Genomic DNA, 12,946 nt, shown 5'->3' with positions numbered 1-12,946 from the left:
CACACACATGCAGGTCCAATCTGTCCCTCTACTCCTCTCTCCGTCTGAGCGAACACACCGCCGGTCACTCTGGTCCGTGTTTGTGGGAGAGTAACTTTCCTGACTGTGAAACTCATGACTGCGCCTGTCCGTCAAATGCTGTTTCACAAGAAACTCTGCTGAGAATCAGGGGAGTGAACTACCAGTTTTATCAGTGGAAAAAACCTTACACTTATCTGCCGAAACAATTAAATCTCTGTAGACCAGACGCTCAACTAAAAATATCATGCTTTTTTATGGTTGTAGATTATAAACAAATCCTATTAAAAAGTTCCAGAAAATCATATCAAACCTGTGTTGGTCATTGACCAATCGGGGTTGAGAGTTATAATAGGCTGTTAATTATTAACAAAATAATAAATCTGCTTGTTGAAAATTAAAATAAATGAAATAATAGCTGCAGAGTAATTAGGTAGCACCCTCAATCCATTGATCATTCAAATTATAAATTTAAATTTTTTTAAAAGCAGTCGGTCCAAGGTATACTTATGCTGAATTGACTGATTCATTAAAAAAATTGATTTAATTACATGAGTAGCAAATATGATAATCCATCTTTTCCAATCGTGGAAACGAAGGCTTTCAGCTGGATGACATCTTTTTTTTTCACAATGTAGCACAGAGCGACATGGTGAAATAACAAACCCGGGGGGGTCAGTTAACACCACCCTGCCAACAATGGCACTGCCCTCTTACATTCATCCTGCAATCATCCAAACACTGTGTCTGCATTATACTACAAAGACGCTTCAGTTCAGACAAAAGGCCAGGTGCACACACGGGAGTGTTTAAAACAGGGACAACAAAAGGACTACGTAAGACAAAAGACGCTTTAGCGGCTACAGTAAATTTGTGTCACAGAGCCATCTAGTGTGAGATTTAGGAATTCCAAGAACTGAGAAAAAACATTTTCTGCTCAGGCTCAGGAAACATTTATTGCCAAAATATGTCATACATACAAGGAATTTTCTGCTGGGAATTAATTGGTTACAAACAAATGTTTTGTATTTAAACTGATAATGGTAAATATCCAGAAAAATCTAACTTAACTGTGCAAATTAACAGGATGACATAATGCATAGAACTTAAGTTGGATCCAGTGATTCATCCTACAGTGAGGTGGAAATCTACAGGTCGTGGTGCCTTGTATTAGAAAACATTATATTGTTATGTGTAACCTTTTACTTTGTCCACTACCTGTGTAAACTGGGGCACAAATATATATCACAACCAAGACCAAACTGCTGAAGCTGTTAGAGCTAAAAACACGTTAACAGACAGGAGCCCAGAGTGGTCATAGAAACAGAAAACTACCATGACGCAGTAAAGAGTGTGAAAAACCGTTTGAAACAAACATTCAAGGCCTGCAGAGCACTTACAGACAGAGTGACTCACACAGAGCTCATTGTCCCACTGTGTGATCTGCACACATTTGTCCTGGATAATAACCTACAAGGTTTTGGAGTAAATTGATCACTAATAAGAGACCCAATTCATTCAGATCTACAGTTATGAAACACAGAGGTCAGTGAAACCGCTCTGCTTGATTTTGATCAAATATAGACACACATACACACGCTCACACGTACACAGAGCATGCACGACCTCTCTTCAGACACAGGCACATTTGCTGAACCGCAGAATGTTAAATAAACCAATGGAGGAATTCCACTGAGTCAACACAGCCTGTGGAGGTGGAGCGCTCAGACTGTGTGTGTGTGTGTGTGTGTGTGTGTGGCTGGGAGTGGAACAGAGTGATGTCTGTCACAGGGCAGTCCTGAGTAAACACTCTGTTTGGGACCTACCTGCCCACATGCACATAATCCAGCTGCTATGGCAACAGAAACCTGGTGGTAAATCTGTTAAATGCCTTCTCTCTCTGTCTTTCACTTATACACAGGCGCACACACACTCCTGACCTTCACGTTTCATTGGGATGATGCAGTGTTTCCTGTAGCACCACTAGATATATTTCTTTAATTTTAGGTTCTAATATGATGTACTTTATTGTACTTGAGGGGAAACTCTTGGACTCACAGCACTGCTGATCTATGATGATTACAAAAAACAATAAAGCCACACAAAAGCTACTGGATCCTGCAAACAATAAATATTATCCCACAAATTCACGATAAATATATATTTTACAACATAGTGAAACATCCAAACATAATATTCCTCCACAGCTCATTTACATCCGTAAGCCCTTTTCCCAGCAGACATATTGACTTATGTTGGCAGAAAAAATCAGGTGTCAGTAGTGATTTAAGTGGGCCTGCAAGCCATGACCGTGTGACAGCCAGCCATGATGCACAATACTAGGAGTCGGAAACTAAGGCAGCTGGATTTGAATTTAGCTGGTATTTCTTAAAAAGTGGTTATGAGAACTAAAAAAACACTTTTTTAATATTATACTGAAATGGAATGGACAGGTGAAATGGAGGATCTACTTAAATGTAATACTTTTTCCCCTGTCATAATCCACTAGCAGATATCTTCAGCATTATTATGACACACTTAATTAATCCTGAACTGAATTATTTTAATTCAATGTCAGATTTCTTCAAATGAACAGTAGATATACAGTAATTTAAAACACAGTAACATGATTAATAACGGTCAATTAAAAATGACAAGTGCATTTAGTTAAAAGTCCGAATATCCTTCCATTTATCTTGCATAAAAGTTTGCATCAAAATAGCAGGAAAAGCACAGGCGGAGCTACATAAACTCACCACTTTACCACTAAATGATAAGGAATATAATGGTAATGCCGTGTTTCATTGTATTTCGTTCCAACCCTCAAACTTTGGTACCATATTTTGTAGAAAATGATTTACGGTGTGTTGTTGTATTAAAGGACACTAGTCTGACCCAATGACATCATCGGAAGTAGACATTGAAGTGACGTTTTTCCGTTTGCTGATACTTCCGACACGTGTGTTTACTAAAATGTGGACGACCGAGCCCAAACAGCATAATACATAGTATTCCAAACACTGTTCTTGTTTGTTATCCGGGTGAAACATGGGGAAGCTGAATGTCGTATTGTTGAGATACTTATCCCGAGATGACTTCCGTGTCCTCACTGCGGTAAGTAACAGTTAGCCGGCTAACGTTTATCGTTCTGTCCCCTCCGAGCTGTTAGCCTGTGCTAGCTAGCGTTAGCGTGTGCGTGTGCTAGGCTAGCTTACTAACCATAGTATTAACTAACGTTAGCTTAGTTAACCCAACGCGAGCTAACGCTGGTGGCTACCTTACATATACATCAACCGGTTTGACTGTAACTCCTAACTAACGTTACAGGCTATCGAACTGCTATCGGTGCCCGCTGCGGTGGATGAACTGTCGTCTGCGTTGTAAACGACAGTTCACATACATTTCATTGTATGCATGAAGTAGATCTGAAAACAAAACGTGCTCGCCCGTGTAACCTAGCAACCGTGAACCGCTCTTTGGTGGCTGAAGTCCTCCCTCTGGTCCAGGCTGTCCCGAAAGATGACTCTTCCTGTTTCACTGTAGTGTACACGTTAGATGATCGATATCAACATCCTCAGATCTCCTCATTCTCTCCCATAATGTAAGCCGCATCATGATAAGTTTAGCTTGTCGCAGGGTTCAGTAGTTTGGGTTAAACAAACCAAGTAGACAATGGTTCCTTGCTTGGTTGCATAGTAACACAGTTCATTTGTATTAAAACGATTGTAATAGTATTTTTGCATGAAAAGAGTCCTGTGTGTTTTGTATTATTTGCCACTATTTCACTAGTGTCCCTCATATCTAAAAGTTGAGGCGATGGTGTCAACAAGCAGTGCTCATTTGATGTCAGCTCTGCAGCACTATTCAGAACTCTGATCTGATTCTTGTCCCCGCTGTTAACCGGCCACAGGTTGAGATGGGAATGAAAAACCATGAGCTTGTTCCAGTGGGTCTCGTGTCCTCCATAGCCAGCCTCAAACACGGCGGGTGCAACAAGGTCCTCCGAGAGCTTGTTAAACACAAACTCATGGTCTATGAACGCTCCAGGGGTAAGAAAATACGGAGGGATACTCTTTAAACCTCACAAGTCTTGGTGGGCATACAAGATGCATGTCGTATTTCGAAAGTGACGTGTGTATGTTGATTTCTAGCGGTGCAGGGTTACAGGTTGAACTATGGAGGATATGACTACTTGGCTCTGAAGACCTTGTGCGCCAGAGAAGTTATCATTTCAGTTGGCAACCAGATGGGTGTCGGTAAAGAGTCAGGTAAGAAAACCGATGTAGTCTGCATATGTTCACATAGCCATCTGTCATGAGATTCTGTCTAAGAGAGATCTAAGATATATTCTCTATATATTTATATATACACTAATAGTTAATTATTCTTGGATATGGGTAGTACATATATATTATAGTGGTTTATACAACCAAAGTGTCAAATAATTCTCTCTCCATATAAAAAAATATATATATATATATTATGTTTTTTTTCCGCACAAAGCCTATAGTTTTTTTTTCTTTCCCTAGTCGTTCATAGAAATAGTGTTTGTGCTTTTTCCCTGCAGATATATATATTGTGGCGAGTCCAAATGACGAACAGTACGCTCTGAAGCTTCACAGATTGGGTCGTACCTCCTTCAGAAACCTGAAGAACAAGAGAGATTACCACCAACACAGGAAGAACATGTCCTGGCTATACCTCTCCCGCCTGTCTGCCATGAAGGAGTTTGCCTACATGAAGGTAATGGAACAAATCGACCAACGTATGAAAGTTATGTGGATTATAAAATAAATGTCACCAGCAGATTACTAAAATGTCTTCTCATCTTATCAGGCGCTCTATGATCGGGGCTTTCCTGTTCCCAGACCGGTGGACTATAACAGACACGCTGTAGTGATGGAGTTCATCAATGGATATCCATTGTATGTAAACAGACCGTCCATCTTTGCTGCTTTGTATATTACTTTACTGATAGCAACAGCACACGATTCCTACTCTCTGTTCCTCATAGTTTAATATGCATTGTTGTCTTCCAGGTGTCAAGTGCATGACCTGCAGGATCCTCCTGGCCTCTACAGTGAGTTCATGGAGCTCATAGTCAAACTGGCCAATCACGGCCTGATTCATGGAGACTTTAACGAGTTCAACCTTATGCTGGACGACCAGGACCACATAACTATGATCGACTTCCCTCAGATGGTGTCCACCTCCCACGTTAATGCTGAATGGTTGGTGTTTCAGTCATAAAATTGAAGATGAATGGAAACTTAAGATTAATAAAACATACGTAAAGATCTGTCTGTTATTCACTTTTTCTAACTTTGTTTATAGGTATTTTGACAGAGATGTCAAATGTATCCGAGATTTCTTTGCCAAGCGACACAATTACGAAAGCGAGCGCTACCCGACCTTCAAAGACATCAGGTGACTATGCGCTGTTATGTTAAGTTGCAATAAAAGCATCTGATATACAATGAAAATTGAGCTGAGTGCTAATTAAAGATTTTGTAGTGGAAAAACATTTGGTTGTCCTTTCTTATCAAATTAAACAACTTGATTTTATTTACTTGAACATTGTTCAACATTTGTCCAAGTATTAAGAAAATTGCATTTTACATTGTGTTATTTAATTGTTATTGAAAGTGAAAAACAACTTACATCTTTTGTTTTCACGGTTTATTCCTACAGGCGGTCTTGTTCTCTTGATGTCGAAGTCTCAGCTAGCGGCTTCACCAAAGAGATGGAGAGAGATGGTGCATTGCTACATCCAGCTGGACCTGAGGGAGAGGAAGATGATGATGACGATGATGATGATGATGATGACGACGATGAGGAGGAGGAGGAGGATGACGACGAAAAGGAAAAAGAAGAGGCTGTGGACGTTGAAGAATACAAGCATGCCATTCTGGAACTGGAAGGTCTGAAAGTCAGCGACGTGACAGCAGACATCCAAAATGAGGAGGAAAAGAGGGAAGAACATAAAGAGACTGAGACAACATCTGCTGCAAGAAGTAATGAAGAACCAGATAAGGAGTTAGAGGAAGAGTTGAATGAGGCAGAGGATGAGTGTTCGGAGCTGGAAGGCCTTTCTGCCTCAAACAAAGAATTTAAACCCTTCAGGTAAACACAAAGTGAGGTTATCATAGTCCAGCATCCAACATGAAACACATTACGTAATATGTGCCCCCAATATGTGCCCCATGCAGCTGTTACAGAGCCAACTAATCATTTTAGGACTTTTACTACGAATGCCTGGTCAATGACTTTCAGAGAATAAAATAAGGTGTGATTTGTATCAAATTAAGCAAGAATATATTATATCCCAACAGTGATTTCATTTTTTTTTTTGTCGTGCCCTAAAAGCAGTTATGTCATTTGTGTGTTTTCTCCTGCAGAGACTCGGACAGTCTTCTCCACATGGCGGAGCACAGGAGGATGAGGACGGATAGTGAGGGCACAGTGGGCAGCGTAGGGAGCTGCAGCACAATACCACCGGTAAGAACATGCAGCTCGGTAGCTTTGTGTGGTGTGTCTTGTGTGTATTCTTCTACACATTCTTGTGTGAAATTCTTCTATTTTTATACTATGTCTTTCACACTGTGTGTTATTCTTGTTATAACCTGTCAGCTATAATTAGCTGAAGCTATAGTGTATCACATGGTGCCTTTGATCTATATATATATATATATCAATGTGTATGTATGTAAAAGAACACCAGCGCACACACGCGGCTGTTTGCAGTTTTATTATTCAAGGGCCAAAGTGAGAGCGCCATACAATAATTCACAACCACCACCCATTTCAAATGTTATAAGGGGATGACGTGACACTTTGGACACCTCAGTCTACTTAGTAATCCTAGTTATTGGTTTTGACCAGAACCAAAACGTCCTCTAAGTGCTTCTAAAGCGCTTTCACAGTGCGGAGCAGTTTGTAAAATAATTTGACGGTTGACTCAAATCAGAAACAAAATGTCTACGTTCTGTTGTCTGCCTTGTACATTTATCTGTAGTAATCAGCTGCCGGTACTCCTGTGTGTTGCAGGCGGTGGTCCGTGAGAAGGTGCGCAGGCAGCTCACCAAACAGCAGAAGGCTGCACAGAGGAGACGTCTGCAGAAAGGAGAAGCCAACTTGGCGACCAAATCCAGGAGAGAGAACCAAAGCAACATCAAGTCTAGCATGGAAGATGCGTCCTTCTGGGGATAACTGCAGAGATGGGGGGGGGGGGTCCTAGTGGACAAGCATGATGCCTCTGCTCCTTTTGTCTTAAGAGTGGAAAACACATGATAGCCGATGAGGAAATTCGACAAGAGGGTCTCTGCAACACCTTAACTGCTCCGTACTGCTGTGTGAAGCACACGAGGAATGTGTGAAAAACAATCTAAATGCATTCAGCACATGGAGCAGAAAACCGTTTTTCCTATGTGGATTGTAGCTAATTACCATGTTAAACATACAGTGTAGTTTAAATGTGGAGTGCTTGTAATGAGGTTGTTTGATACTTAAACCTTTTTAATTACTAATGACTTGTTTCTTTGTTGATTTAATAGAACGGTTTAAGGAAGAAATATTCTCACAGGACATATGCACCTGTTCTAAACATGCTTGGTAGTCCAGTAAGAAGATTATATTTAGTTGATACTTAGTAACTTCATAATGCGAATAAAATACAGGAATCTATTGAAGTCTGCCAGTTGTGCTTTAAGTTTATTTGGATATACTGCTGACTGCGGGACTAATTGGATTTCAGAGTCAAACCGAATGCAGGCTTGTGAAAAGCCTGTGTGTTTCCACTATGATTGTGGCTTGTGGCTCCCAGCGGTCGATCAGAAAAGCAGAGCTTGATTAATTAAAAACACGTGGAGACATTCAAATCACACCAGCACATTAAGCATGAAACAGGTTCTATTAGCGCTCTGCGACGCAACTCAACTGAGGCATAATATGTAAAATAGAGAGCAAGCCGAGGACTTAGCAGCTAAAACAACCTGTTTCTCAGAATTTGGTCCATTTATACGTAAGAGGCTTTCACAGAGCGGGTGAATTCAGACCTGAACAATGAGCATTCCTATTGAACAGGGTGAATGGAGCTCAGACCCTGCAGCTCCGTGCTCTCAAGTTAGTGTGTGAAGTCAAATGCATCCCACCCCCCACACATCTTACACACTTCATGTTGGCCAGAATTGTCCTCAACATGGGGGGCACGGAAGGTTTTTTCATTAAACAAACACAGAAATATCCAGTAATAAACCTTTCTCCTGTTCCTCGAGTAAAGTATGCCATCTGTGGTTTGACTTGGCAGCTTTGTGCAGGTCTTTAACCGTCCAGCTCTGTTTAGGGATTAGCCAGCTGTATGGCTCGAGGGGAGGGGCTCAGCATTCCAGCTCCGCACCTCTGTGTGTGTGTGTAGAAAAAGTGAGGGGCCCCTCTCAGCTAATTGGCTGCGGGGGTGACAACGGTGGTCCACTTAAAAAAAAAAAAAGAAACCCTGGTGGGATGTTCACACAGGGGAGGAGGATCTGGGGAGAAAAGGAGAGTAGAGGGGCTTTCAGATTTTCTGTTTATTCCCTAAAATGTTCCCACCCTGAGCTGTAACGGCGGAGGCGTTTGGTCATTTCTAGCGTCGTTTGTGCTGATTTAAGGACTCATTTTGATCAGAAAAGTGTGCAGATTGTATTTGAGGCGGCTGTGGAAGTAAACACTGAATGAAGATGAGCGAAGTGGAGGAGAGCATCATGTCGTACCTGTCACAGAGGGAGGCCGACGCCAGCGCCGCAGACTGTGAGTAACTGAGGATTTATAACAGGAAATGGACATATATTTTGTTTTAAATTAAAAAAAACTGTTACTGATTGTGTTCCCTTTTTTGTGTTTATCTCAAAGTCATTCTTCAACTTTCTTGTCTGTCTCTGCTCCCTCGGAATGAGCTGCAGCCAATTGTTTGGCCCAAAGTGGACGGCGCAATAAACTTTTAAAACTCTTAGGGTTAGGAAAGGATGACTTGTAAAAGTTATGGGGGGGGGCACATCTGCCAATTCTACGTAAATAAACACTCAGTGGGAATGCTGATTTTATAGATGTCTGGCATTTATATTTATCTTAACATTTAGACATATTCTTACAGGTTTAGTCAGAACAAGACCAAATAAACCTTGCGTTGACAAAACAAACAAATAAATCTGTCTTCACTCTGATATTTGTCCTTCCCGTGTGTGCAGTGAATGTGGTGGCCATGCTGCATAACTTCTGGGAGCAGAGGCAGACATGTCGGTCAAATGGTTCCTCCAGTGAATCAGACGCCTCTGCTGGAGACGTGGCCATCCACCCGGAGAGCTCGCTGCTGTACGAGTCTGCAGCGTCCCCTGGTCCTCCGCATGTCTGCTACGTCACGCTGCCAGGAGGAAGCTGCTTTGGTAACTACAAGGTGTGTTCATCATCATCATCATCATCATCTGTGCTGCCTGGCGGGCTTCACACGCTTTATAACGGGCCTGACCCGCGTCCATGAAACACCAGTTGTCCTCCGTGCCGCTGGAAGTGCGCTTGACCAAAAAATAAACTGCAAATGATCATTTCTTTAAAGTCACACTACGTAGATGATGTTACTCACTAAATGAAACACAGAGTCACACACACTTTTAAGGTTTCTTTGAATTGATGTGGTGTTTAAATTCAACAATGCGTCTCATTGTGGCCCCCGACAGCAGCCCCAGCTCTGAGAAGTCATGGGATCTGTGAGTGCCTTGAATGCTCTAATCTCGGTAATGAATCAAGGTCCGATCCCATGATAAGATGTAATGAAGTGTAAAATCATCATTACTTAACTAAGCGCCGGCGGCCATTTATAAACCGAACTCATTGACCCAAGTTAGTCAACCCTAGACTTACGCGCATCAGCAGACTTCTTTTGAAGTGCAAACACATGATTCCTCTTTCCGTTTGCCCTCTTCTTCACATCTTAACCCTCTCCGTTCATGGCCTCGTCATCGTCAGGTGTGCGAGACTCAGGCAGCAGCTCGGCGGGATGCGGCTCGCGTGGCTCTGATGAACTCGCTTGTCAACGAGCTGCCGTGTCGACGCATCGACTCTCAGTTCATCGCTCAGAGTTTGCAGCAGGCGGCCTCGGACAGCACCGTGAATGTCAGTCAGTGCAAACACGCAGTATTTCTTCTTTTTTTTTTTTTTTTTTTTTGTTGCAACATGGATGTTGACCTGCACTGTCATCCATGTAAAGGTCGCCGTAGAAGATGCTTGTGATTCAAGCACCAGCATTGGAACATACGTGTTGCTGCTCCACTCCTACGAAGGAAGGACGATGCTGGAGTTTCAGGTAAGATATAAAACCACAGCCAATATTTTTTCTAGCTGTGCTACAATCATAAACATAAATAATGTGTTACTCGGGTGTAATATTAAAATACTTCAAAGTATTCAGGCTTTTTGAAGGAGTGCTTTGATGCTAAGCGATCGAAAGTTGTGTATTTATAATTGGACAGCAATTAAAGCAGTATTAGTAAGCCAAACATAACATGATTCAAAACCAATGGGGGTTATTCCACCCTCCATTGTTATCATTACCCCCCCACCTAGAATGGTTTTGCTAATGTACTCCCATTGCATCTCACTCTCAGTCAGAGCCAGGCAGGGAGTCATGGCATGAAATCTATTATTTCTACCTCTCGGGAGAAAGAGGGCTATTAGCAGGAGGAAATGGGTCCATCATCATTCCTGCTAAGGAGCTTTCAAGTAATATATACACCTCCATACGTGCCCACCTGTTCATACACATACACACAATGCAATGCATTCAGACACAGACTTTGACTCTTTACATGCAGTCAGGCCAGGAGGTGTTAGTTTGGAAGGGACACAGAATAAAGTAAAGTAAACAGACCAGCCGATACAACATGGACTTCAACCCCACGACGACTTTCGCATCTGTGTCTCATTTGGTCCATTTTGGTTAATGTATAGATGTCCTTTCTTCTATGTTTAACACTAATGTCACTGATCTTAACACATGCCAGCTGGTCAGTTACACAGCGTTTTATAAATGAGGGTGAAACCAACGTGGCACATAAAGATTTACATCATCTTTTCAAACCAAATCATTCACAGTTGCGGCGTGAGCTCAATAAAAAACCCCTCATAATATGTTATCTTTTGTCAGACCGATGTGCACAGAGATTTGTGTTTGGGTTTATTATTCAAGTCCCTTCCCATGGGGTTGCACAACACTTGCCAACACAACACTTTCTCTCTCCTTGTGTATCATTCTCACCCACTTTCTCCCACTCATGTTCCCTTTGTAGGAGATGATGACAATTTTCCAGTTGCTGCAGTGGAACGGGACACTGAAGGCTCTGAGGGAAAGGCGATGCTCTCGACAGGTACGGGTCACGCCAAGGTCACCTCGCCTGGATGCTTTCAACTACGATTAACAAACCTGCCACATTCTGATGATTGTTTGTGTCCTTTCCTCCCCCTCCAGAGTGTAATTTCCTATTACTCTCGGAGAGGACTTGATGAGTACATACGCAGCAGCATGGCTCTGGATTGGCTGGGACGGGAGCAAAGGTCACCAGGGCGGCTTGGGGAGGAGCTGCAGGTGGCGCAGAGGGAGCTGGTATTGGCTCGCCGCCGAGGCATTGAGCTGCGCTTCTACAAGGAAAAGACCGAGATCCTCAGTTTGGCTCTGAGTCAAGCGTACATTCACCACACACCCGAGGCCTTCTACGAGGCACCGGATCCCACACACAAGCAGGAGCAACTTCCTTTACAAACATTATACAGCCAGGGTACAGAGGTCAAGATATACCCCACCCTGCAGTCCTTCAACAACCCTCCATAAAAGCACAAAGCAAACGGTCCGTCAAACCTCTCTGAAACACTTCCTGCGATCAGTCCTCCTCCGTGCTCACAATAGACGTGTGTGCCTTGTCTTTGAATAGATCAAAGCAGATGGTAGAGGATGGAAAATAAAACTGGTTTGCATGAGAACATATCAACATATCAAGCAGTGCAACACTAACACTAACACAGTGTAACACTATTTTGTGATATAGAATTTAAACACATGTGTAATGTATTTTGAACTTCAACCACTTGGAAGGCAGCGTACCAATTATTTCAATTCATTGTTAGAAGATGTACAAGAAATGTACAAAGAGCACTCTACAGCTTTGATGTATGTTCAATTATGTTGTCCTTTAAGAGTATATAATAATAGACAATGTCCACCGTAACTTTATATACAGGAACTGTATATCAACCTCATGAACTGCCAGCATTTATCAGCAATTTAGTACTTCAAACGGTGGCATTCTTCGTTTCTCCTGCTCTGCGGAATCCGGTCTAAAGGGAAATTTCTGGCCGGGATCATTCAGGATACTGAAATGTTGCATTACGTGTTGGCTGGAGGCTATTATTGAGTGACATAGAGTTATTGTTGTGACACACATTTATTTGCTAATGTCAGAGAGCTAAAGAGCAGCTGGATTGGAAATACAATCTGGTTTGTATGAAAGAGATTTAGAAGGCTGGTCACGCCAACCGCAGCTGTAATTATAACAGGCACCTGATATGTTCCTTTCGATATGATGCACGCAGGCTTAGAACATTTGATTATCTTTGGCTTGGTTTAGAGATGATTTAAAGGGATTTTTCCAGGTTTCTTTTATAAATAAATATCTTTATGACTTTGACTCATGACTGTGTCTGTGTATTCGTATGAACATTCCTGGAAATAGTTTGAGTTAAAGTATAATCTATTACTGACTACTACTATTTGCGCTAGAATTAGATCACTTTTGAATTTGTGGGTTATTTTTCTTGTATAATCTCCTTCATTGAGATTAGAGGTTACACTCATGACACCATATGACAGGACAGATGATCTTTCAAGGTTCCTCAAACCAACTCTGTT

At 42.0% G+C, this 12,946-nt stretch overlaps 2 protein-coding genes across 2 annotated transcripts; both read left to right on the top strand.

Moving 5' to 3' along the window:
- Positions 1 to 2,821: 2,821 nt before the first annotated feature.
- riok2 (RIO kinase 2 (yeast)) lies at positions 2,822 to 7,701 on the top strand. The gene is made up of 10 exons (XM_040196103.2): positions 2,822 to 3,132; positions 3,929 to 4,067; positions 4,170 to 4,286; positions 4,586 to 4,761; positions 4,855 to 4,943; positions 5,058 to 5,249; positions 5,353 to 5,445; positions 5,710 to 6,141; positions 6,417 to 6,516; positions 7,066 to 7,701. Exons 1-10 carry the CDS (start codon positions 3,067 to 3,069, stop codon positions 7,225 to 7,227), a joined length of 1,566 nt encoding a protein of 521 aa, XP_040052037.2. The 5' UTR covers positions 2,822 to 3,066; the 3' UTR covers positions 7,228 to 7,701.
- An 807-nt stretch (positions 7,702 to 8,508) lies between these two features.
- On the top strand, positions 8,509 to 12,725 carry LOC120831008 (protein limb expression 1). The gene is made up of 6 exons (XM_040196104.2): positions 8,509 to 8,802; positions 9,240 to 9,445; positions 10,015 to 10,161; positions 10,256 to 10,351; positions 11,334 to 11,411; positions 11,513 to 12,725. The coding sequence occupies exons 1-6, from the start codon at positions 8,727 to 8,729 to the stop codon at positions 11,870 to 11,872; spliced, it is 963 nt and encodes a 320-aa protein (XP_040052038.2). The 5' UTR covers positions 8,509 to 8,726; the 3' UTR covers positions 11,873 to 12,725.
- Positions 12,726 to 12,946: the final 221 nt, after the last annotated feature.

This window comes from Gasterosteus aculeatus, chromosome 13, assembly GCF_964276395.1.
Source record: "Gasterosteus aculeatus chromosome 13, fGasAcu3.hap1.1, whole genome shotgun sequence".
Classification (NCBI taxonomy): domain Eukaryota; kingdom Metazoa; phylum Chordata; class Actinopteri; order Perciformes; family Gasterosteidae; genus Gasterosteus; species Gasterosteus aculeatus.
Note: the sequence above shows the minus strand (reverse complement) of the source record. Positions and strands in the feature narration are given on the sequence as shown.

Coding starts and splice junctions, on each gene's coding strand:
- riok2 (XM_040196103.2), top strand. CDS start 3,067: ATGGGGAAGCTGAATGTCGTATTGTTGAGATACTTATCCCGAGATGAC. Junction 5,250..5,352: donor TCCCACGTTAATGCTGAATG/GTTGGTGTTTCA, acceptor CTTTGTTTATAG/GTATTTTGACAGAGATGTCA. Junction 5,446..5,709: donor CCGACCTTCAAAGACATCAG/GTGACTATGCGC, acceptor TTATTCCTACAG/GCGGTCTTGTTCTCTTGATG.
- LOC120831008 (XM_040196104.2), top strand. CDS start 8,727: ATGAAGATGAGCGAAGTGGAGGAGAGCATCATGTCGTACCTGTCACAG. Junction 10,352..11,333: donor GGACGATGCTGGAGTTTCAG/GTAAGATATAAA, acceptor TTCCCTTTGTAG/GAGATGATGACAATTTTCCA. Junction 11,412..11,512: donor AAAGGCGATGCTCTCGACAG/GTACGGGTCACG, acceptor CTCCCCCTCCAG/AGTGTAATTTCCTATTACTC.